This window comes from Artemia franciscana, chromosome 3, assembly GCF_032884065.1.
Source record: "Artemia franciscana chromosome 3, ASM3288406v1, whole genome shotgun sequence".
Lineage (NCBI taxonomy): Eukaryota > Metazoa > Arthropoda > Branchiopoda > Anostraca > Artemiidae > Artemia > Artemia franciscana.
In genome coordinates, this window is record NC_088865.1 from 51,207,394 (window position 1) to 51,233,129 (window position 25,736).

The following is a 25,736-nucleotide window of genomic DNA, read 5'->3' on the forward strand; positions in this document are numbered from 1 at the left end:
GGGATGACAATGTTTTATGGTCTAGAGATTGCAGTTTGATGAAAAAAGGCCAAAACTTAAGATAAATTAAGCTAAAACAACAAATTTTACTTCAAGCCAAAGTAAAGAGACTTCACAATATACAGAATATTTATACCTAACACATTAGGCATACAAACCCCTTAATGTTCAAATATATAGCCCAAATTGGTTTCTAAAGTATTATATTTTCATCATACTTGGGTAAATTTCATTAAGATTGAGCGTCAGATAAATAGGTTCTACTTAGATGAAGAATATTAGGTCGGCACTATGTCATACAGTACCTAGTTTGCTATTGCTTCAGGGGGGGGGTCTGACCCTCAACAGTGAGTTTTTGGGCAAAAGTGTTCGAATTGACAAATCAATACTTCTTATCCCCTTTCTGTTTATAGACATGCACCTTTACTATTGCCAACGATGGTTTGTAAATTACTTAGTGTTTTCAGAGAGTTTACTAAAGAACAGTTAGTTTTTAGCTCACCAAAAAGGTTTACACCGTTTTGCTCGCCACTCTATACTTGCTCATGCAGTGCTCTATAACCTATATAGTCAGAATCTAAACAAATTACAAATACCAAAATGTACCGATTAAACACAGCTTTGTTTTAAACTGCGTCATGTGTAGGTACAATCCATCTTATCGTATTCCCCTTTACTTCTAAACTAAATTCATTTGTTAAACTGGATCTGTTCAATTCAACAGATAATGGCTGTTTATATGTATAATACAAATAACCTTGAAAATACTGATTAACTAAAAGAAAAGACACCATCGCCCACCAAATTCTTTATTCATTTAGTGAATCTTTCTGTAACTTGAATTTCTACTCAACAAATAAAGATTTTACCCAAAATAGATTATTCACCATAATCGTACATTTTACCGACAGAGAAAAAGCAGTGATAGTCAAGCTGGAGCTTAGGAGCGCCCTACACTTTACTTTATAGTCTATACTTTATAGTCAAGCTTAATCCTGGGATTAGGAGCGCCCCCACTAGCTTGATTGTTGGTTTCAAAAAGTCTTTGTACTTATATATTACTAGCTGTTGGGGTGGCGCTTCGCGCCACCCCAACACCTAGTTGGTGGGGGCGCTTCGCGCCCCCCCCCAAGCCCCCCCGCGCGCGTAAGTCGTTACGCGCCATATTAGTTACGCGCCATTGTAGTTGTGTCCCTATGTCCCACCTGTGAATATAGATATATATATATATATATATATATATATATAATATATAATATATGCTACGTAAAACTTGCGAATATACAACATTCTTTGCAGTCCCATTGTCTGTGCATATAAATAGATTGTCAGGTTTACCGACTCTTGAACATGCAACATATAATGGTCCATGGGAAAACAATCCGTATTCAGATCTATACCTCATGATTCTAATGATTGCCCTTGAGCTTTGTTGATGGTGATTGCTAATCGACCATTCCCTGAGTCGCCATCGTCATTTATATATCCCCCTGTGCACCCCGGCGTCCCCTTTGTAGTTATGTCCCTGTGTCCCGGTCGTCATTTATATTCCCTGTGTCCCGGTCGTCATTTGTGTCCCGGTGTCCCAGTCTGTGATTTCTCTTTGAGCGTCCCGGGCGTCATTTATATTCCTTGTGTCCCGGTGTCCCGGTCGTCATTTATATCCCCCTGTGCCCCCGGCGTCCCCGTTGTAGTTGTGTCATTTATATTCCCTGTGTCCCGGTTGTCATCCCGGTATACATTCGTTTTTGAATTGGTATATGATGAAATAAATTTTTAATTTTTTCCCTTTTTTTCCTTTTAGTTTTTTTTTATTGGTTTTGACCTTTTTTTAGGTTTTTTAGTTTCTTTCTTTTTCTTTTTAGTTTTTTTTTGAAGTTTTTATCTTTTTAGTTTTTTTACTTTTATTTATATTTTTTTAGTTTTCTTTTTCTCCTTTATTTTTCAGTTTTTTTCCTTTTTTTAGTTTTTTTTTCTTTTTTAGTTCTTTTAGTTTTTACCTTTTTAGTTTTTTTTAGTTTTTTAGATTAAATTTTTTTTTAGTTTTTCACCTTTTTTCTTTTTAGTTTTTTATTGGTTTTTACCTTTTTTTTAGCTTTTTTATTTATTTTTTAGTTTTTTCTTTTTACTTTATTTTTAGTTTTTATCTTTTTTATTTTTTTTATGTTTATTTTTAATTTTATTAGTTTTCTTTTTCTCTTCTATTTTTCAGTTTTTTCCTTTTTTTTAGTTTTTTTTTAGTTTTTAGTTTTTTAAGTTTTTTCCTTTTTTTAGTTTCTTTAGTTTTTTTAGTTTTTCGGCTGTTTTATTTTTTTATTAGTTTTTATTTTTTTTGTAGTTTTTGCCTTTTTTTAGTTTTTTACCTTTTTTAGCCTAACCAGGATTTGAACCTGGGACCTTCATTCTCCGTTCTGACACCCTCTCTCACCGAGTGACTACTCCAGCATGTTCATTTTGGTGTTTTAAATGGTATATTATTAACCAAATTAATGTGTTTTACAATATACTAAGCATCGTCATAACAAAAATGACGACAACTAATTTCATGACGTCAGCCGACACAGAAACATGACGTCACCTGATCCACACATCCACAGATCCACACACAGACAACTTATTTTTATATATATAGATAATAAATAGTAAAAATTATAAAAATTAATATATATTAAATATTAAACAATAAATAAAATCAATTTAATAATATAATAATTTAAATAAATAAACTTAAATATAAATATAAAAAATAAATATTAATAAATTAAAATAATAATTATATTTTTAATAAATACATAATAAATAGGATTTCTTTCAAGCTTTAGTTTACGGACATAGCATATAGTACATTCCATTTTTGAAATACTATTAAATGATTCGGTGGTTCATTTTTAAAATGCACCTATGTCCAGACTTGACTCTCCTAGGGGTTTGCCACTTGTCTTAGAAGTGGATCTTTTTTCCTTTTGTTTTTGAGCTTTTTTCCGCAGTCTCGTTCAACGCTAATTTATATAGTTCTTGTCCCTAGCTATTTTTCGCTACAACCTAGTGATTAGGCTAATGGACCTTTTTTTCAGAATAGTGGCAACCCTGGCAATAGCCCTTTACAACAGGTTGTTAAGAGACGGCCAATCAATGATAAGAGAAACACAAATTCCATCAGAAATTCTATGATTTTTGTATAGTGTTGCCCTATGTTGCTTAGTAACGATTCGAGAGGAAATTCTCTCGAAAAGAGTCTATTATATCCCCCCTCTAGCAAGCTTGTTTGAATTTGATCGATAAATCGATAAAGGAGAGAAACGATGCTTTCACAGGGAAAGTTATTTGCAAGGAATTCAGATGAGTGGATATTGGAAACCAATAACTCTTTTCTATCCAAAAAAACTTTTTTTTTTTACTAAGAATGGCTTTGTCTGAAACAATTACTCCATTAAACAAGGTCATCCATTAAGGCTATAGCGGACATTAACGCTGAGTAGAAAAAAGGATTGACAATAACCAAGGGTTAGAGATTCAATTTTCGAAACAAGTTCGAAGAAGTATTTCAAGGCACAATAAACCGGTTGGCGCGGGGGGGGGGGGGGCTTCTTAGATTTTACCGAAAAGCTACCTGATTTTCACCGAAATAAAAAAAAAGATTAGCTTTTTAATATACTTTAATATTTAGAAATCACATAATATGAATAAGACCATAATTAGAGAGAAATTCGCCAAGTTTTCGTTCCTTTCCACTTTTGAACTTCTGAGTCAAACTTGTAACGAAAAAAGAAAAAAAGAATCAAAACAAAAAAATCCTAAAAACTGGTAAAAAAAAATCCGTAACCAGGATTTTTGTTTGAGGGAGAGTTTCGGGAGGGATTACAAAATAAGCTTTAAAAACAATTTTCCGTAGAGGGATATTTTCCAAGGGTGGAGGGGTAAACGTTAGCCACCGATGGATCATTGGCGGTAGTTTTAACTAAAACCATAGCTAAAACCATAACCATAAAACCTATACCAGCTAAAACCATAACCATAAGACCATAACCAGCTAAAACCTAAAACCATAAGCTTTAATTAAAACGATAGCTAAAACCATGGCTAAAACCATGGCTACAAATATTTTTTACCTGATGTTGACGAATGTAATGATGCGAAGTAAATTGATATTAGCATATATAAGAAGTGATGAACAGATCGAAAGAACGAGGAACGGTATAGAGATAGAAAAATGGATAGAGATGGCGGAATCACTGCAATATTAATGTTCTTTTACATGCAAATTATTTCCAAAGATTCGAGTTGTCGTCCAACCACCCCACGCCCGAAAATGACGGGCTTGTTTAAACTCTTTAAAGACGCCCAGAACAAAATTCTGATCAATATATATTGCGATAAAGAGATTTCGTGCCTGAAAATATTGATTGTAAGCCAGCATATCCACTCACTATGGCGTCACATACGGGTCTCGCACATTGATCTCATACACTGGGTGAAGGGGGAAGATCCTCCCTGGAAACAAAACTTCCCTTTAATCTTCTTTTCATTTTACCAATCCCCCAAAAAAAAGTTTATTCTCCACTGTGCATAAAGTTACGTAACCTAAACTAATCTAACATAACCAAAATACCAACTAAATATCTGATTAAAATATAGCTAGAATGTATTTTTCAAACGAACCGAAGCTAATTATCGGGTACTAACACCTTGAAAAACGGGTAATGTCTCATGTTCGCGATACAACTTCTCGAAGGTGTTTTTCATATAATACGCAAGTACCATAGAAACTTTTATTAAAAACTTTATAAACAAATTTACATTCAAACTTGATTAGGCTCCCGTCATAAAATATCAGTCTATAGCAAAACGCACTTTGATTATACAAGATATTCGTATATCCATCTCTTGTCCAATTGCATACAACACCTTCTGTTTTCTTTTTTATTGGTGCTGATCTGATTCTGTTTAATTCTATCGAATTCTCTTGTAAACAAGAGCTGATAGGATAACCAAACCAGCAGCTCCACCAATGGCCAGTTGCTTGTTACCTGCAGCTAATTTACAACTATTAATAATAGAAAGTAATCGATCGCGCACTTCATTTCGTTTTGACTCATTTCCAATAGACTTAGGAAAAAATCCATCGTCATAGTTGACTCCTAACCCTGATTCTTGAGTAGGAATTTCTTCTCCGTTCGAAGTTGACTTTCCATCATCACTCTTTCCTCCTTTTAACTGATTTTGTGCCAGTATACTACTCCCTATCTTGTCTGTTAAATAGTTTTTAAACCGAGACCACACTGAATACTGATATTTTCCATTATGAGCGTTGTCACTGTTGTCTGTAAATGTATCTTCTGAGCTGGAAGACTTGTCTTGTAACACCTGCTTTTGAAGACCAAAATGATCGCTTTCTCCTTCCAAAGCACCAAGATGTGCTGGCTGCGGTTTTATTTTGGTCCCTTCTACATGGATAAAAAAATCTCCTTTTTTACTGGCAGTCGTTGGAGCATCTATTTGTTTTTTGTCATCTTTGTAGACTACATTCTCTTGATGATACGTACCTTCCATTTCTGACTGCCATATATTTCTCACATAGGTTAGATCTGCAGAGCAAATTTTTTTCGCCGTTTCCATGTTGGGTTCATCATTCATTTGAACCTGTTCAGTTTCACAATTTTTAACTAATTTCACGCCTGTCAGTCCAAACTTATCTCTGTCGCTCTTCTTTTTCTTTGCTGACTTTACTCCTCTCTGTAGTTTTTCCTCTGAAACTATATTTTCTTTGCCACTGTCATCATCCCTTATTTTTGACAGTTGATCAGAAGTGCCTGAATTGATTAGAGATTCTTGCATGTCGCTACCTGTCATAGTTTGTGCATTGTCTTCACTAGTCGCTAAAGTGGCTTCACTGGCTAAAACTCCTTGGTCCTCAGAAAGTGATTTCTCAGAAACCAATTTCACGCATGTCAGTCCAAACTCATCTCTGTCGCTCTTCTTTTTCTTTGCTGACTTTACTCCTCTCAGTAGTTTTTCCTCTGAAACTATATTCTTTTTGTCATTGTCATCATCCCTTATTTTTGACAGGTGATCAGAAGTGCCTGAATTGATTAAAGATTCTTGCAAGTCGCTACCTTTCATGGTTTGTGCATTGTCTTCACTAGTCACTAAAGTGGCTTCACTAGCTAAAATTCCTTGGTTCTCAGAAAGTGATTTCTCAGAAACCAATTTCACGCATGTCAGTCCAAACTCATCTCTGTCGCTCTTCTTTTTCTTTGCTGACTTTACTCCTCTCAGTAGTTTTTCCTCTGAAACTATATTCTTTTTGTCATTGTCATCATCCCTTATTTTTGACAGGTGATCAGAAGTGCCTGAATTGATTAAAGATTCTTGCAAGTCGCTACCTTTCATGGTTTGTGCATTGTCTTCACTAGTCACTAAAGTGGCTTCACTAGCTAAAATTCCTTGGTTCTCAGAAAGTGATAAATACAAATGATGGTTGCTTTTATTATTCGGACTTACTCCCTCATTATTAGCAATATCGGGGCTAGTCTCTCTCTGCGTCTGCTTTTTTTTATTCTCTATGTCAAATGCTAACATAAAAGCAGGATAAAATGGGTCATCAGCAATGATTTCAGTCTTACGTACTTCAGGTGCTTTTTTTGAACAACCAGGATTTTTGTACGATTTTAGTGCTTCCTCGTGTTTTAGTTTATCACTGACCTCCTTTGTTCCTTTTCCATCATATTCCCTGTAAATTTCAGTAAAAAAATTCACTGGTACATTTCTATCTTCATCTTCTTTATTGGAACTTTCCTTCTCTTCATCTTTAAGCATATAACTAGGAAGGGCTGACCAAATTACTGGCCTGTTCTCCCATGGGTTTTTTAAGTTGTCAGAAAATGAAAATTGCCTCTGGGGCCTCAATTCACATATGTTCTTGGTTGAATTAGTCATCTTGAAATGTTGATTTTCAGTGATGAAACCTCCTTATAAGTAGTAAATGACGTCATAGTTGCATCTCTGATCACATCATTCCAAATATTCAACTAGGTATAATGACGTCACTTTGAAAGTGACGTCACTTTCTTTGTGCAATGACAATGCTGTAAAAACTAAAATCATAGAAATGAATGTAAGGCATCATGTCAAGCAGGAACACAAGAAAGAGAATGTTGTAACAGGGTTTCCCTCCCTCAAACAAATTCTGAATCTACGATTTGTGCCATTTCTTCTCTCTTTTTTCTTTATTTCTGGGCCTTAGGTTGCATTGTGTCCCCTCCCTTCACTTTATTTGTTTCCATGTCCTAACTAGGTACTTGATTTCTAGTTCCTATGTTTACACGAAACTTTTCTTTACCAAAAAAAGAAAAACAAATCAATCCATGAATAGTGTATTAACATACTGCGAACAGTTGATGAGTGATATCAAGGTAGATAAGCCTATTGCCACATCAAGTCGATTTTCTTCGGCCAGGCTACTAGTATTTTGATTTTTCAAAAATACACTATCAATTCTATCGAAAACCCGAGTTATTTTGGATAAGAATGTTTCGTTTCGGAACACATGAAAACAAAACCTCTAAAAATTAAAAAACAAGAATTTTACACATTTACATCAATTTTTCTCAATTTATATTTTAAAAACAAATGATTTTCCTTTGTTAACCTATATTTCCTCTAGTTTATTTTCCACTATGCATCCAGTTATCCTTTGATATAGGATATGATTTTAAGACAGATATGTAATTTAGAATTCAACAAGGTTCCATCATTGGCCCTTTGCTCTATCTTGTTAATGCTAATGACTTACACTGGACAATAAGACATAAATTTAGGTCTATGTAAAGTATTCCATGTCTCCTTAGATTGATCCAAGATCTGGATTGATCCAAGATCTGGCTACCTTTGATCCAAATTCAGTGGATCAAATTCATGTTAATCCATTTCACGTTGCAAATGCTCTCATAAGCGTGTACTGAGTATCATCAACCAGGTGTGTCAGAGAGAAAAAAAACCATTAAAGTCTGGTACAGCTTACTATACATATTTTGAAGCGAATAACCTTGCTTTGAGTGTTACAAGTCTCAGTTTTTAGCAGGGCTGCCACTAGGTGAAAATAAAAATTATCAGATTCTAGTGATTTTTTGCACCAATTTTGGATGCATATAGAAACGGTACTTACGTATTATACGAGAAACACACTCGAGAACTTATATCGCGAACATGAGACTTCACAGTGTTAATACCAGATAATTAGCTTTGGCTATGAAAACTACAAAAAAAAAATTATGGAAGGGGTGGGGGGCGCCCAGAGCAAATTATATTAAATACATAACCTAAACGAACCTAACCTAACCAAAATACCAACTAAAATATTTAAACAAATATAGTTACAATGTATTTTTCCACTGAGCCGAAGCTAATTGTCTAGTACTAAAACCGTGGAAACGTGTATTGTCTCATGTTCGCGATACAAGTTCTTGAGTGTGTTTCTCGTATAATACCTAAGTACCTACTATGGTTATATGGGTATCTGTAGTAATTTAGGCAAGATAAAGAAATGGAAACTCCAATTCGTAAGAAGCTTCGAAAGGGGAGTGGAAAAATCTACAGAACAACAATAGTTGTATAGAATGGTAAAAATTTCCCATTAAGCCGGAATAATGTCGCTTTCGAATTGTTTTTCTTTTAAACTAAATTGAAAAGCGCTTGATTTGACGAGTTGTCTCTCAGTCAAGTGAAAAATCATCGGTACTTATCTGTTAAACAGAACACATCCAATTAGCGAAGTTAGTTTAATCCTAATGAAATATACCAAAACATCATGAGGTTATACTAAAAAAAAAAAATATGGAAACCACGACAGAGAAACGTAGTTTATCTCACGCAAAATAAGCAAATCATAACTGATTCCAAAGACACAAATCAATTTCTGTCAGATTTGCACAGCGTAATTCTAGAATGTGTTACGTTTAACAGACAAGTACCAAATCATCTTCCGAATTCCTGAAAAACTTATATTTCCCTCCTAAGTTAACAGAGAATTTCCGCCAGAAACCTCAAATTTCAATGAAAGTTCTTGAGCCGAACTGGCCAGACATGACAACAAACAACAAAGAGAGATAGAACTCCACAAAAAAAAATCTCAAATGAGACTGCGGCCAGTAGAGAGAAAAGACTAAAATAATGCGGATATTTCGCCTGTATCTAAACTAGGCGTCCTCAGCACAAGATAAAAAGAAAAAACGCCAAACTAAAAACAAACAAAACCACCACCAATAATAATAAATACAATTTTCGCCACTGATCCACGTAGGGGAAAGAAGCTATTAGAAGTTACTTCAATGAGAACATCAAAGCAACTCAAAGGTTTGGTGTTTTTTCTTTTTATCTTGTGCTGAGGACGCCTAGTTTAGATACAGCCGAAATATCCGCATTATTTTAGTCTTTTCTCTCTATTGGCCGCAGTCTCGTTTGAGGTTTTATTTTATTTATTTATTTTTGTGGAGTTTTATCTTTCTTTGTTGTTTGACCCCAAATATCGGGTCATGAATGTTTACAAAAATGAAACGATTCTTAGAAATGAAGGCTTCTGGTTGGATTGTCTCAAGCTCAGAAGAATTAACTTATAGAAATCCTTAGAAAATATGGAGAAAAACAGACATCATTTAAAGGTCTTTTGTTCCATGAAAAGTCAACTTTCATAAAAAATCAATTGCTTAATTGGTTGAAGTTTTTGTGCAAAATTCAAGATGTTACTTTTTTCGAAATTTTTTTCGCAATATTACATTTTGAATTCTCTATCATTTTATCCGGTCCTCTGCAATTCTCCGTTAACCTTCTCATTTCTAACTAATAACCAAACTACACAATTAAGTAATGAACGGTAACCAGCTGAAATTATCGAATCTTGCAAAGGGATGTACTAAACCAATGCAATTCAAAAACCAGGATGGGCTTAATACTCGAATTCTACAAGTTTGGCTTAGGATCAGATGGGAGCCAAGAAAAAACTTTGACAAATTTAGTGACAGACCAGGACCAGTAGAACAACCGAATTTGGTTGTTTTTAAACTGCCTACAACAACAAAAAATTGCGAATCTTTAATGAATTGCAATAGAAGTCCAATAGATTATAATGAATATGTCGAATTACCCGATCTGCAAATGATCGGATCTGGCGCGATGGAACTAACAAATTCACCAAAATCGTTCTATAGTAGCGAAAGGGAACCAAACGAACACGTTAAATCACCGAATTTACTAATAGTTGGAACTACTGCGATAGAACTACCGAATCTACTAAAATTGGCAACGTACAGAAGCATTACCAAATTTGCAAGTGATACAATTCCACCAAACAACCCCTCTTCGTGTGAGGCATTGAAAAACTTCACGCCAATAGTGGCGCATGAAACCTGGTGTACATGAGTCTAGAAAGTAGATCACTCCTTTTTTTTACGACATTTGAGTGAGGTCTCTTGCATGAGCCAAGTATTTGAATTAAATATGAACATTTTACGAAATCAAATCGAAACATAATTTACGAAACATAACTTGATCAAGTTTTGCAAAACTATTTAAGGTGAGGAGAGAATATGCGATAAAACGCGGAGAATGATACTACGACTATACAAGAGCTAAAGTTTTCTAGGAAAAACGCACCCAATAAGATTTATGTCTTTCAGAAAAGAAACAGAATTTGGGAGCGAAATTAGGAATCAGTGAAAATAATAATAAAAAATATAACATATAAATATAATAATATAATATAAATATAATAATATAAAGAACATAACTTTAAGATATACTTATCCATCTATCTATCTGTCTATAAATATAAATATAATAAACAATATAAATATAAACTAAAAAAAATATGTATAAAAATACAATTATAATAATAATCATAAATATAATATATAAATATAATAATATAAAACATAATATATAAATATAACTTAGTCTTCTGTTGGTGAAACCTTTCGTAGATACAACAATATTTAATAAAGGGGAAGCATTCAGATCTTAATGATCGACTAACATCGGCATCAAAACAATTAAATAAACAAAAACAAAGATTACCTGTAGCAGTCAATACAAGCAACAAAGCCACATTTGCCACATACCCAGTGGAAGTTGAATAGGGTGGTTTCACAGACATCACACATCTCACGTACACCCTGCACCACGCGTTTCCAAGCAATGGGTTGACCTGAAACAAATATTACTTATAACAACCAATTCAAAACTGTGATGGATAGATAGCCAAAATAGATGTTTCCTTTCTAGACTTTTAATTACTATGTGTCCCCATTTGCACCTTTTCTTTTTATTACAATATATATGCATCTGAGTTTTCAAACACAATTCTTTCGCCCGTAAGTGCATAATCGAAGTCTATTGAGCGGTCTCGAGAGATTGGGAAGAGGCCCCCAGCCCCTTCTCCCTGAAATGTTGACATTTTTATGTTTCCCTTTCTATTTCTCCATTTTTCATATATTCCTCACTTTTTTCCGAATCTTCTACAATAAATTTTGATCTCGTGTCTCGTTCAATCCTTCAAAACGTTCCCAAGCCATAATTTCTAAATTATTTTCTGAAAACCTTTATTTTCTGGCATGATGCAGAGGGTTCTACAAACCTTGTTTTAAGAGGGCTATTATATTCCCCGTGTTAGGGTATGCCTTTCACATGCGCCAGGCATTTTTTTTATTCTTTCTGGCGTGATTCTGGCGGTTGAAACTTGTTTTAAGAGGGCTACTATATTCCCTGTATTCCGGTATACCTTTCATAGGTATCTGACAAAGTTTGATTTTCAAAACGTTGAGCGGTTCACAATTATACTACCGTCAAGTAATAGCAGTACCATCAAGTAATGCATGGTTAAAAAGTTTTTCACTTTTGCCCCCCTTCCACTGCCCTCCATCGCGGCCCAAACCTCTGCGCCATTTTATAGACATATAATATCTTCGGTTCATATATTTTATAGGCTCTCATTCCCATTTAAATGACGAAACGGAAGATTCACCCCCCCACAAAAAATCAAGAAAGCGTGATGTGAGCCAGTAATTTATAGACTTTTTCAGCAATATTCTGACACTTCGCTGAAAAATATTTTGAACCAGCTTCCATATGAATATTGTGTTCATTTTCCAAAAATGCCAGGCTAAAATGCTTTCTTGGGTGACAATCACGATTCGACTATCACGGCTTGTCTGAATACAATAAATGGATTTACACCAAAAGCTTGACGTGAACTATACACTTCAGCATCATTGCTAACTTACGCCAAACATGGGTATATATGTCCAGTGTTGCCACTTATAGCCCGAAAGGGCTATTTTAGCATTATTTTATGATGTGTAGCACCCGCTCATGATTGCTATTAAATAAAAAAAACAAGTTTTTCTAACTGAAAGTAAGGAGCGACATTAAAACTTAAAACGCACAGAAATTACTTCGTATATGAAAGAGGCTGCTTCCTCATCAACGCCCCGCTCTTTACGCTAAAGTTTGACTCTTTCTCTCAATTCTTCTTTTTAAAACAGTAAAAAACTTTAGCGTAAAGAGCGGGGCGTTGATGAGGAAGCAGCCTCTTTCATATACGAAGTAATTTCTGTGCGTTTTAAGTTTAATGTCGCTCCTTACTTTCAGTTAAAAAAACTTGTTTTTTTTATTTAATTTCTGAACGTTTTTGAATCAATGCATGTTTTGATTTTGGCTCTCCGCAGAGGAATAATCAAAACGAAATTTGCATTTTTTTTTTTTTTTGGCTTAATGGCTTTCTCATAATTTTGATCGAATGATTTTGAGAAAAAAAGAGCGGGGGACGAAACCTAGTTGCCCCCCGATTTTTTGGTTAATTAAAAAGGCAACTAGAACTTTTAATTTTTTACGAATCTTTTTATTGGTAAAAGATTTACGTAACTTATAAATTAGCTTACGTAAAGAACTTTTGTATTCTCATGTTTTTATTACATATATGAGGGGATTCGCCCCATCGTCAGTACCCCGCTCTTTACACTAAAGCTTAAATTTTATCCCAATTCATTAAGAATGACCCCCTGAATCACAAAAGCCGTAGAATAAGTAGTTGAAATTACTGAAAATACTTTAGCGTAAAGAGCGAGGTATTAGAAAGAGGTGAGCCCCTCATATGGGTAATAATTTCTGTTTGTTTTAAGTTTTATTGCTGTTCCTTACTTCCAGCTGAAAAAGCTTTTTCACTTTTATTTTTTAATTGTTTTTTTTTAAATAATGCTAGTAGCCTATATCCTGCTCTCCCTTCATGGAAATTTTCTTCTCCCATTACAAATTCTCTAAGGAAAGTTCCCCCAGCATATCCCCCTCTTCTCAACCCCTCCCCCAAACCAAAAAAATCCTCCTGAAAACGCCTGTATACTTCCCAATAACCATTACTATATGTAAGCACAGGTCAAAGTTTGTAACTTGTTGCCCCTCCCACGGGGACTGTGGGGGAGTAAGTCGTCCCCAAAGACATAGTTATAAGGTTTTTCGACTACGCTGAATAAAATGGCTGTCTCAGAATTTTGATCCGTTGACTTTGGGAAAATAATTAGCGTGGGAGGGGGCCTAGGTGCCCTCCAATTTTTTTGGTCACTTAGAAAGGGCACTAGAACTTTTCATTTCCGTTAGAATGAGCCCTCTTACAACATTCTAGGACAACTGGGTCGATACGATCACCCATGGGAAAAAGAAAAAAAACAACAAAAAAAACAAAAAAACAAATAAACACGCATCCGTGATCTGCCTTCTGGCAAAAAATGCGAAATTCCACATTTTTGTAGATAGGAGCTCAAAACTTCTACAGTAGGGTTCTCTGATACGCTGAATCTGATGGTGTGATTTTCGTTAAGATTCTATGACTTTTAGGGGGCGTTTCCCCCTATTTTCTAAAATAACACAAATTTTCTCAGGCTCGTAACTTTTGATGGGTAAGACTAAACTTGATGAAACTTATATATTTAAAATCAGCATTATAATGCGATTCTTTTGATGTAGCTATTGATATCAAAGTTCAATTTTTTAGAGTTTTGATTACCATTGAGCCGGGTCGCTCCTTACTACAGTTCGTTACCACGAACTGTTTGAAAAGTGTTAAAATAGCACGAAAGTGCTATTTTAGCACTATTAGTCAATGTTTTGACTTAGGAACTGCACTAAGCATTGTAGCACTTAGGAACTGCCGATGGTGGTAAATATGCACATGTTAGTATAGAATGATTTATATGGGATTGTATAGAATTTATACAGAATATTATATTTATATAGAATGATTTAGAATGTCTCATTTTAAACCACAAGTAGTAAATCAGAATAAGAAAAAAACAAGGGAAAAGTAACTTTTATCAAGTTCAACTGATTTTTCAAAAGGATGCATAATCTCAAAGTAATGATCAATTCCCAATAAAATCATACCAGTAATCTTATCTTTCCACAAAAAAAAAACCTGTATTCCACTTTCAAACACCCTTCGTCTAACAATAGAAAATTGCATGTTTTTCCTGTTACACAATCACCTTTTTTCTAAGAGTTTTCATATTCGGTCTTCATCTGGCCATAAAAAGTTGAGAGAAGGCTTATTTGAAACAAACTTGTAGACATAGAGCCTTTCCTTATTAACAAAACAGATCACCTCGTATGCAAAAAGGATCAAGACGGATATTATAGAAAAATCTACAGGCGTCCAATCAACTCAAAATAGTCAAAAACTTAAATTCTCTTCTCAAAATTTAAGCAAGATTTTCTATCAAGCTACGAACAAACAGACGTAAGTATGAAATAAAATTAGAACCTAAAACAAATAAATTCGCAATTGACAACTGAATCTAGCTTAATCCAAACAGGAATTACAAGAAATATAATTGTGTTGCTATCCTGCTCAAATGCCTCGAGAGGCTAGTATCGTCTGCGCCTCCCTAAGTACAGTATAAATTTTAAACAGTTTTCTTTTTTATTAGAATATCCAAAAATGTAATCAAAGTACTCAAACTTTCAGGAAACATTATACCCCATCTATATAAGCCCACATAATTTTTATAAAGGAAATAAAGCAACAATATTTTTTGGCAGGGGGGGGGAGATTTTTTGCCGCGAATGTCTTTTACAAGGAATTAGGCGACAAAATTTTTCCTTTCCAATGTAAAATTTTTCTACTTCAGCAGGGCGGCTGGTCTCTAACCCTGCGGATGAAGTTGACGTTCGATGAAGCGTATTTCTACATTTTTACACTATAAAGGAATTGCCAAAAAACGTTTGGTAACCAGAGATCAACAAAATAATGTAAATCAGGAGGATTGGAACTGTTGAAAATAAGATGTCCTGCTGTTCTCCCCTTGGATCCAGCTCAGTATACAGTTTTAAGAGTTGTCTTAGAAATTTTAAGATGTCATATACGACCTTTAGACGTCACAGCGACGATACATACATAAGGAGATACAAAAGGTTGTATCTGACGTTCCAGGCGAATTGAAATGTGATTAAGCATACACTGACCGGCTGATCCTCCCACTGAATGCAGCAGAGCAAAACGACTTGGTAATTGTAATATAAATTTCAAAATATCAGACACGAACTTTAGGCGTAACAGCAATGACACATACACAAAGAGATGCACAAGGTCATATCTGACAATTCAGGGGGATTAAACTATGATTAAAGATACATTGTCCTACTGATCCTCCCTTTGGATGCAACTCAGCACAGTTCTTGGCCATCATTTCAGAAGTATTAAGATGTCATATACGACCTTTAGGCGTCACAGTGACCATACATACATAAGGAGATACAAAAGATTGTATCTGACGTTCCAGGCGGATTGAAATGTGATTAAACATAAACTGCCCGGCTGATCCTTTCACTGAATGCAGCAGAGCAATACAATTTTTGGTAATTGTAACATAAATTTCAAAATATCAGACAAAGACTTTAGGCGTAACAGCGATGATATATACACAAGGAGATGCACAAGGTCGTATCTGACATTTCAGGGGGATTGAAGTGTGATTAAAGATACATTGTCGTACTGATCCTCCCTTTGAATGCAACTCAGCACAGGTCTTGGCCATTATTTCAGAGATTGTAAGATGTCATGTACGACCTTTAAGCGTAACAGAGACATTTCCTAGCATTTTGAGGGCATGGTCGTCAACATTTGCGATAACTCGGATAATCGGCCCAAAAACATAGATTTCTTGTGGATCAGCCTCTCTCCACTCATAGGAATGCCTTAAAATCCTCCTCCAAATACAGTCTGCGTGCATCCTTGCTGTTGCTAGTTTTACTGATCTACCTAATACTACTACCAATTCACTACAGCAGCAAGCTGCATGAGGCCAACAGAGCTACGCGCGCTCCTCCTCCATCCCAATCCATTCAAAACCTTTCTTACTGAACCTTTCCTTACGGCATCCTCCAACCCCATTCGGAAACGACCCGCTTTTCGTTTGGCCCAAGACTGTTGGCCGCAAAGACAATCTTAGGCAATTTGTCTTCCTTCATCTGCAGAACGTGTCCTAGACAACTAATCCTTTCTCTCATTATAGCCCTAGAAAGTGGGATTAAGCCACATTTTTCTTTCAGCTTGACAGGGTTCTTACACTTTGCTTCAGTATTGAATTACAAACTTGTTCAATCGTTCTTGCATGGATAGCTCACTACTGACTCCCATGGATGATAGAATTGCTATTGCGTTTCATGACATATAATCAGTTTTGTCTCTATGTCTATCCAGATTTTTTTTCGTGACGACAACTATGTATGATAAATTGCGTATTTATCATTGCACAAATAAAATACATACTCAGCAAGGTTTGAACAGTGAGTGATATAATCCGTCAAAGGTCAATAAATAGGACATCAACCACAAAGATAACAAACATATGCTCTTTTTTTTTCTTCGGGACATGATCATTCCATTCTTAAGACAAAACAACTTTCGTAACTAAGATTCACAAGAATTCCCAAAATTTTCTAAGAAAATACAGAAATACGCAAAAAATTGTACTTCCGCGAAGAACCACATTTCTTTTGGGTAGTGTAATAAAATCATTTTGTATCCTATCAGAGCATTGTCTTCAAAGTGTCTTTGTATGCCCTAAAGTTCTAATCTTTTTGGAAATGGGTTCTCCATACCAATCTTGGAAGAGAGTTCCCCATCACATTCCTTGTTTGCATATATACTACCGGCATTCGATCCAAAATTTCAATCGAGGGAGGGGTCAATTTATATGAAATAGGAGGACTTGATCGTAGGATATCATTTTTAGTAATAATCGTAGGTTATCATTTAATAATAAAAGCTGCAAATGTTTAGATGTTAGGCCTATTCTCGACATATCCGGGACCAGGGGGCCCAAGCGTGCAAATACCATCTTACATCTACGGCTTTGATGTAACTGTATTTCGTCTTATATTATCCTTTACGGCCTAACGAAAGTAGCAAGGATTTCTCGCATCCCACAATGAGCAGGTAACTTACTCACAGCTGTACTTTCGGCAGAACCAGGCCTTTTCTGATTCACTTGGCATCTGAAATTCAGATGTATGGTGGAAATTTGTTTAACTGCAAGCTCCCCAGACTCACGGCCTGCACTATGTACGAGTAAGTGCTATAAACTTAAAACTTTATCCTATCAAACAGATATTTATGAAAGAATCTTTCACGTTCTCCTATTTCCTATTTCAATGATTTGATGAGGCAAAATAAAAATGCGCCCAATATTTTTAAGTGTTTATCTTTGTTTCCGAGGAAACTTATTACTACCGTAATATAATAGGATTTTCCAAGTTTTGATGGTAATCACTCCCCATTTCAAAGACAGAACAAAAGAGCAACGATAGGCACGTTCGTAGGCATTTATTTTGGAGGAGGGCAAATTAATCAAAACAGTGAGGCACAGGTCAAATTTACATTATGTAATTATTCAGAATAAATTTTTTTCTTCAAATCATAAGAAAGTTTTTTTTCAAATCATAAGACAGTGCAAAAAAACAAATTGTCAATAATCCAATTAAATGTACGATCACAAGCATACCTGGAATCACATAGGTGGGGCCTATCAGATCGGTCCGAAGGTACCCCTCCCATTACGCTCCATTTTGGGTGCCATTTCTCATCCCTTGGAAGCTTTCTGATTACAATATCCCTCTATAATTGCTGTTTTGTGCAACTGTATTTTTGACGTTTCGAATGCGGCATTTTAGTAAACACTCGAGTCCCTCACATCAACAGAATGCAATTTGCTGGAGGGAATGATTCTGGGTATCAGTTGGACCAATTGATAGGTCAAAAAGACCACAATGTAAATTTCTAACACTTAGTCATTTAGCTGACATTTTTAGAGGGACCTCCAGACTCCCAGGGAAAATAGTCTATGGTCTTTCTTCTCGTGGATGGACACGGGACATCTCTTGCAGATGCAGATATCAGATACTTTTTATCTGATTGAAGACGAACAATTTGAAAATTTAGATTTATAGAAAATTTTATGTGGGAGAAAGAGAGTTTATCGGAAAAATTTGGGGGAAGGCTCTCCTTATCCCCTTCACTGTGTGCAGGTATGCCTACTCCGTAAGTTTTCCTATGTATCCCCTTGACTGGAATTAACCATGGGGTTAATAGAGGCAAGAACTTCGGAAGCTGGACCATGACTGTAATCTTAATTGGATCTACCTAAATGTGTTGCCCTATGCATCCAAATGTAGAAACATCAGCATCCGTAAATTAGATACATTTTCGTGATATATCGATCTTATTCTAGTTTCTTTATCTATTCATAGCAATTTGTTGGTAACTATGCGCTTTATCTGCCAACAATAAATTTTAAAAAATGGCGAGAATTAATTACATAGCTCTAATTTTACTCGACTGGCATTATTCCAATTACGAAGGTCTGACAATGTGTCCTGTTTTAAAAACTTGGCTTCTCTATCGCAATGGCAACAGTCCAAACTACAATCTTAACAACAGATCATGCCTTCTGGTTGCCAAAAAACGTGACGTCCATTGCCAACATTACAAAAAGGAAGCTCGAATGATTAGGATTGGGAAACAAGGAGGAAAATCCTAGAGTTTTAAAAAGAAAATGAGCTGGCAGGTATGAATCATGTGGAAAAAGTAGGATTGTGCGAATTTTGATGTTGTACCCGCATTGGCTTTAAGTGTTGTACGCTATGCCAGTTCCAGGTGCAGAATTTAAAAGTGGCTTGTTAATTTTTATAAGTAATATCTGTAATTGACCCTATTCAATGTAATACATTCATTACGTTTCCTATACGTTACTTGGTTCCCAAAATAATTCAACGTTTGAATGTTTACTTAAAATGTTATATCTCCTTTTTTTAAAAATACTATAATAGCTGGAATTCCGAGCTTTTGATATCAAAATCGTGTTTTATCTTTAAGGCTGGTCAAAACCTAACTTGTACAATAACCTTTTGCAAATGACATTGAAAACCATCCTTGTGCTGTAGAATTTATGCTATAAGCTAATTTTTTTTGTACTTTTAAAAAAGCTTTTATTGTTCTAATTAAACGACCCTTATGTTTAAGGTGTCGCTATTAAAGAATTGGGACAAAATTCAAACTTTAGCGTAACAAGGGTGGTGTTGAGAGGGGGTAATCCCCTTCCTACACGTAATAATTTCAGTTCCTTTTAACTTTTAGACAATTCAATCCCGGTGAAAATGTACCCCTAACAATTACTCTAACAACTCCACGCATAAAATTGAGACAGAAAAGACAAAGCAAGACATTTATTTAGACTTTAGTATATGAATTCTGACAAATTCCCCCAGTGCAAAGTTTACCCTGATAAGTCCATCCCCTGAAAACTTCCCTTCCCATAGATAATTTCCTGTGGAAAAACTCACAGCAAAAACTTCACCACTCACTCGAAAATGTATACATACTACACATAAACCAATATTATGTGTAAAAAGGACACATTTTTTGACTTAATGACTTTTCCCTCGGGTCTGTGGGGGAGGGGAGGGGGTCATGTTATATTCAGAGGCATAGTTATTAGGCATTTCGACTATGATGAGCAATGGCTATATCAAAATTTGGATCGGAAGACTTTGGGAAAATCCCCTTTTTTCAAAAACCAGGCAAATTTTCTCAGGCTCGTAGCCTTTAAACTTAATGAAACTTAAACTTATATATTTAAAATCAGCGTAATATACCGATTCTTTGATATTGGTACCAAATTTCCGTTTTTTAGAGTTTCGGTTACTATTGAGCCGGGTCACTTCTTACATATAGTTAGATACCACGAGCAGTTTAATATATAATAACGGAAACATTTCAATTGGTGTCTGCCTTACTCTTGGCTCAAACAGATCTTTATACAGGAGGAACATTCGCTTGTTGCCACAATTTAAGCATTTTTAGTCGCTTTTGTCAATTAATTTATAAGCAGAAAAAAAAACAAATTTTCTTTAGTTTTTAACTAACCTGCTGTTTTTATAAATCAGCAAAACCAGTGACATAAATTTCCAAAACTTTACGGGGGAGGGGTTCAAAGTTGTTTTTTTTATAATGTTTCCATCAAAATACAAAACAGGCGATTTTCCATGAAATGCCCCCAAGAAAGGTATTTTTCAAAATCTAGGTGGTGGAGCAAAATTCTAGGAGCCCCAATGCAATTCCAAACCTTTTTCGTCTGCTCCTCCCCCCAATTAAGCGACAATTGAAACCGTTCATTAAATTCATGAATATTGCCTTGTGAAATAAAGATTTTTGTTGTAAACTTAGGGTTAGAACGTAGCAACGAAGAACTAGTTTGGAACTTTTTCTATATGAAAAAAATGTTGATAGAAATGTTTTTATATACTGAGAGAGAGTTTTTCCAGTCTGTCCGAACTTCCCATTGCTCAATCATAAAAGGTCAGTTAACCGCCATCTTTATGCTCAAGTTTCCAATTTCTGTTTTCTTTGTTCTTCGTCCTCTGAGAGTCTTGTTACAAAGATTTAATTTTGTTGTTTGTCGATTTGGTTGTTCAATCTTAGCAAGTTGATTAAATAGAGACTACTGTTGACCTAGTTGGAAAACGTGTTTTTCTATCCTAAATAACATTCTCAAAGCTCTAATTTCACTAAGTATTAGATTTATTTCTACATTATCCAGTTTGGAAATTAATTTCGAAAACATGTGGGCTACTACCAGAAAGTGTGATGTAGAATGTATTACAGGTAAACAGAAGTAATGTTTTGAAATGATTGTGAAACAAAAATTTTAAGATTCTAGGGGAACTGGAGACTTAATAACTAAAATTAGTTTAATTCACACTTAGGCTAAATACCAAGCCCTAAAGTATCTGTAAGGTAAAATCCGTCTTTTCTCTCAGGCCTAAAAATTGTTTTTTTTTTTTTTTTTTTTTAAAGGGGCGTAGAAAGTATGATTTAGAATGCATGGCGAGTGAAAACTTTAATATTTCAAAATAATTAGGAGGCACAAATTTACAGATTCCCAAGAAAGTGGAAACTTCACAATTAAAATTAACATTATTGACATTCATAATCAACGGCAAGCCCAAAAGTCAGGCCAAATAATATTCGAAGTTTCCTCTCGTACCTTAACAAGGACTTTCTCGTGTCCCCTCCCAAAATATAACTTTCGCAATACAGTTCACGAAATAAATTACAGCTGAGTCGGTTTTTGATTAGAGCAATGAAAAAAAGAAAAATGTCATTATATGCAAGTCTATAGAGGTAGGCCTGGTTTTTGAGCTTTTAAGCTTTGGAGAACATGTAGAGAATAAGAAGGTCATCTGTAGAGGAGCAAAAGGATCTATCAACTAAGTCAGTCTTTTTTTTTCTTTTCTTTTTTTTCATAGGTTCCCAAGTTGGGAACTTTGTTTTCACCTGTTTTATTTCTATAAATTGTTCAAATCGCACAATATCCGCTTTTTGCAAACGCAGTAATAAATGGAAATCCGTTGATTTTTGAATTAAAATGGAATAGTTATGGGCATCAAGTCATGGCTAATTGTAGAAAAAGCCAAGACAGATAGTCCAGTTGAGTGAGAAGCAAACCTGGCATTAATTCTCCCCTTATTAGGACCAGGAGGTTAGTTGATTTATTAATAGATATGTCTATTATCCATCCATGCCATCATGGCTAGGGCAGTAGAAACAAGGTGGATATTCATAGAGCTAATATAGTGAAATACATTATATATATATATATATATATATATATATATATATATATATATATATATATATATATATATATATATATATATATATATATATATATATATATATATATATATATATATATATATATATATATATATATATATATATATATATATATATATATATATATATATATATATATATATATATATATATATATATATATATATATATATATATATATATATATATAGGTTCCTAAGTTATGCATTAGTTTCAACTGTTTTATTTCTATATATTGTTTAAAGTGCACAATATCCTCTTTTCGCAAACACAGAATTAGCTGGAAAGCATTTGATATCAAAATCGTTTTTGCAGCATCTTAAATGCAAAAGTAGCACCACGCACTGTACAAAGGTGCTAAGCTGAATTAAGAAGGCAAAAATGTTTGACCAAGCTTAATTGCTGAAGTGATAATCTTATGACTCTCAAAGAATTGGGAAATTACATGCAGAAATTTTGTCTTACGAAGGACTAAGGTTGTCAGTAGAGTTAATTATCATTGATTGTCTGTTGCCAAATATTCTACCTCCTGATAGACAAACAGAAGGAAGAAAACAGAATCAAACTTTCCGGATAAGTTAGATAACTTAAAATATAAGAATATTAATACTAAGGAAATAGAGAACTGAAGAGAAAGGCATATTTAGCCGATGAGCGGTGTAGAATAAGAATACGATAGCTTGAGTTTTTATTTTAATAATTCAAAAATCTGAATAGCCAACTTCTTTTAAAATGAAGTTAAGAATATATGATCTACTCCTGCTGCTCCAAGTTGCCATGTTTTTTTTTCTCTCTTTCTGTTATTTTCTTTGTTTCATTTTATTTGTGTCTTCTGGTGGATCAAAAAATTTATTTTGATAATAGGTTTACTTTTGATTCGAGCTTAGCTCTTTGTTGGCCACTGGTAGATCCAGGGGAATCAGGAGGGGATCATAACCCCCAAGATTTTTTTCTGGCACCTTTTTTTCCTTTTTTTCTTTTTTTGATAAAATTTTTATTTTATAAAATTGTTTTAAATTAAAATTTTAAAATCCTTGGCTTTTTAAATAAAAATCTTCAAATAGAAAAATGCTAATTGGCATTAATGCCAATTTCAGACGCTTGCATAAGTTTCCGGGCTTTTTAGTTCCCCATACTCTTTATTGAAAGCGAGGGGACCGCTTTGAGGTGGCGGAAACTCGAGGGTTTCCGCCACCTGTTGTTCATCACAGAACATCAAGTGTGCCGCACAGTCCTATCATGCTAAGAACAGTTTCCGCCGTGATTGGCACACTGCCGCCATGATTGGCACACTGCCGCCACGATTGGCAAGCACCACCTTGTGTACATGGTTTCTAAAAATGGGCGTCTCCTCGGTTCAAAGGCTTCATAAGTGTCAACACTGAAGCACCCAGTTTAGACCTTTAGCAGATGAAGCCAAGATCTTTTCTCCACATGGATTCACTATTTTAGTCCCTTATACTCAGATTTTCACAGATTAGCAATGTCAAAAATAGGTGGATTACAGAGAAAGCAGAAGATATACATAGGCATAGGGTAAACCTTCAGAAACTAACATAGGAGCCAATGCCTCCCCAATGCAAGTGTCAGTGCCGTATAATATTTTAACAACAATGATGATAAAATCAGATCTTACCATCTTTATTTTGCAGATGAGCAGCTTCTTTTTCAACTTGCAGTAGCTTGCAAAATTGATCACCAACATTGTTCAGAAGGAATGTTGCAACGTCTGTATCCAGGTCTGTTGGCGGATTGTTATGGTTGGGCAACCACAAGGATAGATCCTCCTATAAAATGAAATTTGTGAGTAGTGACGCAGGTGGCCGGAGTTTATCCCCCCCCTCCGGCGATTATCCCGGAAGGAATGTTGCAACGTCTGTATCCAGGTCTGTTGGCGGATTGTTATGGTTGGGCAACCACAAGGATAGATCCTCCTATAAAATGAAATTTGTGAGTAGTGACGCAGGTGGCCGGTGTTTATGCCCCCCCCCCTCCCGGCGATTATCCCGGAAGGAATGTTGCAACGTCTGTATCCAGGTCTATTGGCGGATTGTTATGGTTGGGAAACCACAAGGATAGATCCTCCTATAAAATGAAATTTGTGAGAAGTGACGCAGGTGGCCGGTGTTTATGCCCCCCCCTCCCGGCGATTATCTCTCGAAAAAATACCTCCCTGAGGAAAATGCCTACGGTAAATATCCCCCGTGGAAAATAAGGCTTTCCAAATTTGAAAATTTTATTTGAATTATATTCAAGTACTGGAATTTTTCAGTACACAAGTACAGGTACTAGAATTTTCATGGAGAGAGAGCCAGATTTCCCAGTATTAATTAAATAATCAGAAATTAAATGAAAAAAAAGACAAACGAGTTTTTTCAGCTGAAATTAAGGAGCAACATCAAAACTTAGAGCGAACAGAAACTATTACGTATATGAAAGAAATTGTCCCTTCCACAAAGCCTTGCTCTTTACGCTAAAGTCTTTAGTTTTTGTCCTAATTCTTTTAGAACGATTCCTGAAACACAATGGCTGTGGTTATTTATTGTAATATCTGTTTGTTTTGGATTTAATTCATTTATCGATGGTGATTTGTGTTAGTTTGACGCTTTGAAAATTATTTGAATTTATTTCTACTCATTTTCGGCTCAATGGGGCTCTTTACTATTCTTTGAGAAATTTGTTTTGTGGCTTTTTTAATTAGCTTCTGTTCATTTTTTATTGACATAGTCTTTTTCATAGGAAAAAAAAATCACATCTTTTTTCAAACAGTTCGTGGTAACGAACTGTAGTAAGGAGCGACCCGGCTCAATAGTAACCAAAACTCTAAAAAATTGAACTTTGATATCAATAGCTACATCAAAAGAATCGCATTATAATGCTGATTTTAAATATATAAGTTTCATCAAGTTTAGTCTTACCCATCAAAAGTTACGAGCCTGAGAAAATTTGCCTTATTTAGGAAAATAGGGGGAAACACCCCCTAAAAGTGGTAGGATCTTAACGAAAATGACACCATGAGATTCAGCGTATCAGAGAACCCTCCTGTAGAAGTTTCAAGCTTCTACCTACAAAAATGTGGAATTTTGTATTTTTTGCCAGAAGACAAATCACGGGTGCGTGTTTATTTGTTTGTTTTTTTTTTGTTTTTTTTTCCCCAGGGGTCATCGTATCGACCAAGTGGTCCTAGAATGTCGCAAGAGGGCTCATTCTAACGGAAATGAAAAGCTCTAGTGCCCTTTTTAAGTGACCAAAAAAATTGGAGGGCATCTAGGCCCCCTCCCACGCTCATTTTTTTCCCAAAGTCAACGGATCAAAATTTTGAGATAGCCATTTTGTTCAGCATAGTCGAAAACCATAATAACTATGTCTTTGGGGATGACTTACTCCCCCACAGTCCCTGGGGGAGGGGCTGCAAGTTACAAACTTTGACCAGTGTTTACATATAGTAATGGTTATTGGGAAGTGTACAGACGTTTTTAGGGGGATTTATTTTGTTTGGGGCTGGGGCTGGGGGGGGGCTATG

General features: G+C 35.1%; 1 protein-coding gene across 3 annotated transcripts in view; it reads right to left on the reverse strand.

Annotated features, from left to right (window-relative positions):
• The window catches only part of LOC136025387 (lysine-specific demethylase 3A-like), a 266,827-nt gene that overhangs the window by 54,585 nt on the left and 186,506 nt on the right, over window positions 1-25,736 (reverse strand). For all 3 annotated transcript variants that reach the window (XM_065701374.1, XM_065701372.1, XM_065701375.1), the window contains 2 exons: window positions 23,850-24,000; window positions 11,068-11,197 (listed from right to left, as the gene is read on the reverse strand). In XM_065701374.1, coding sequence (XP_065557446.1) covers window positions 11,068-11,197; window positions 23,850-24,000 — 281 coding nt within the window. The remainder of the gene's footprint in view (window positions 1-11,067; window positions 11,198-23,849; window positions 24,001-25,736) is intronic.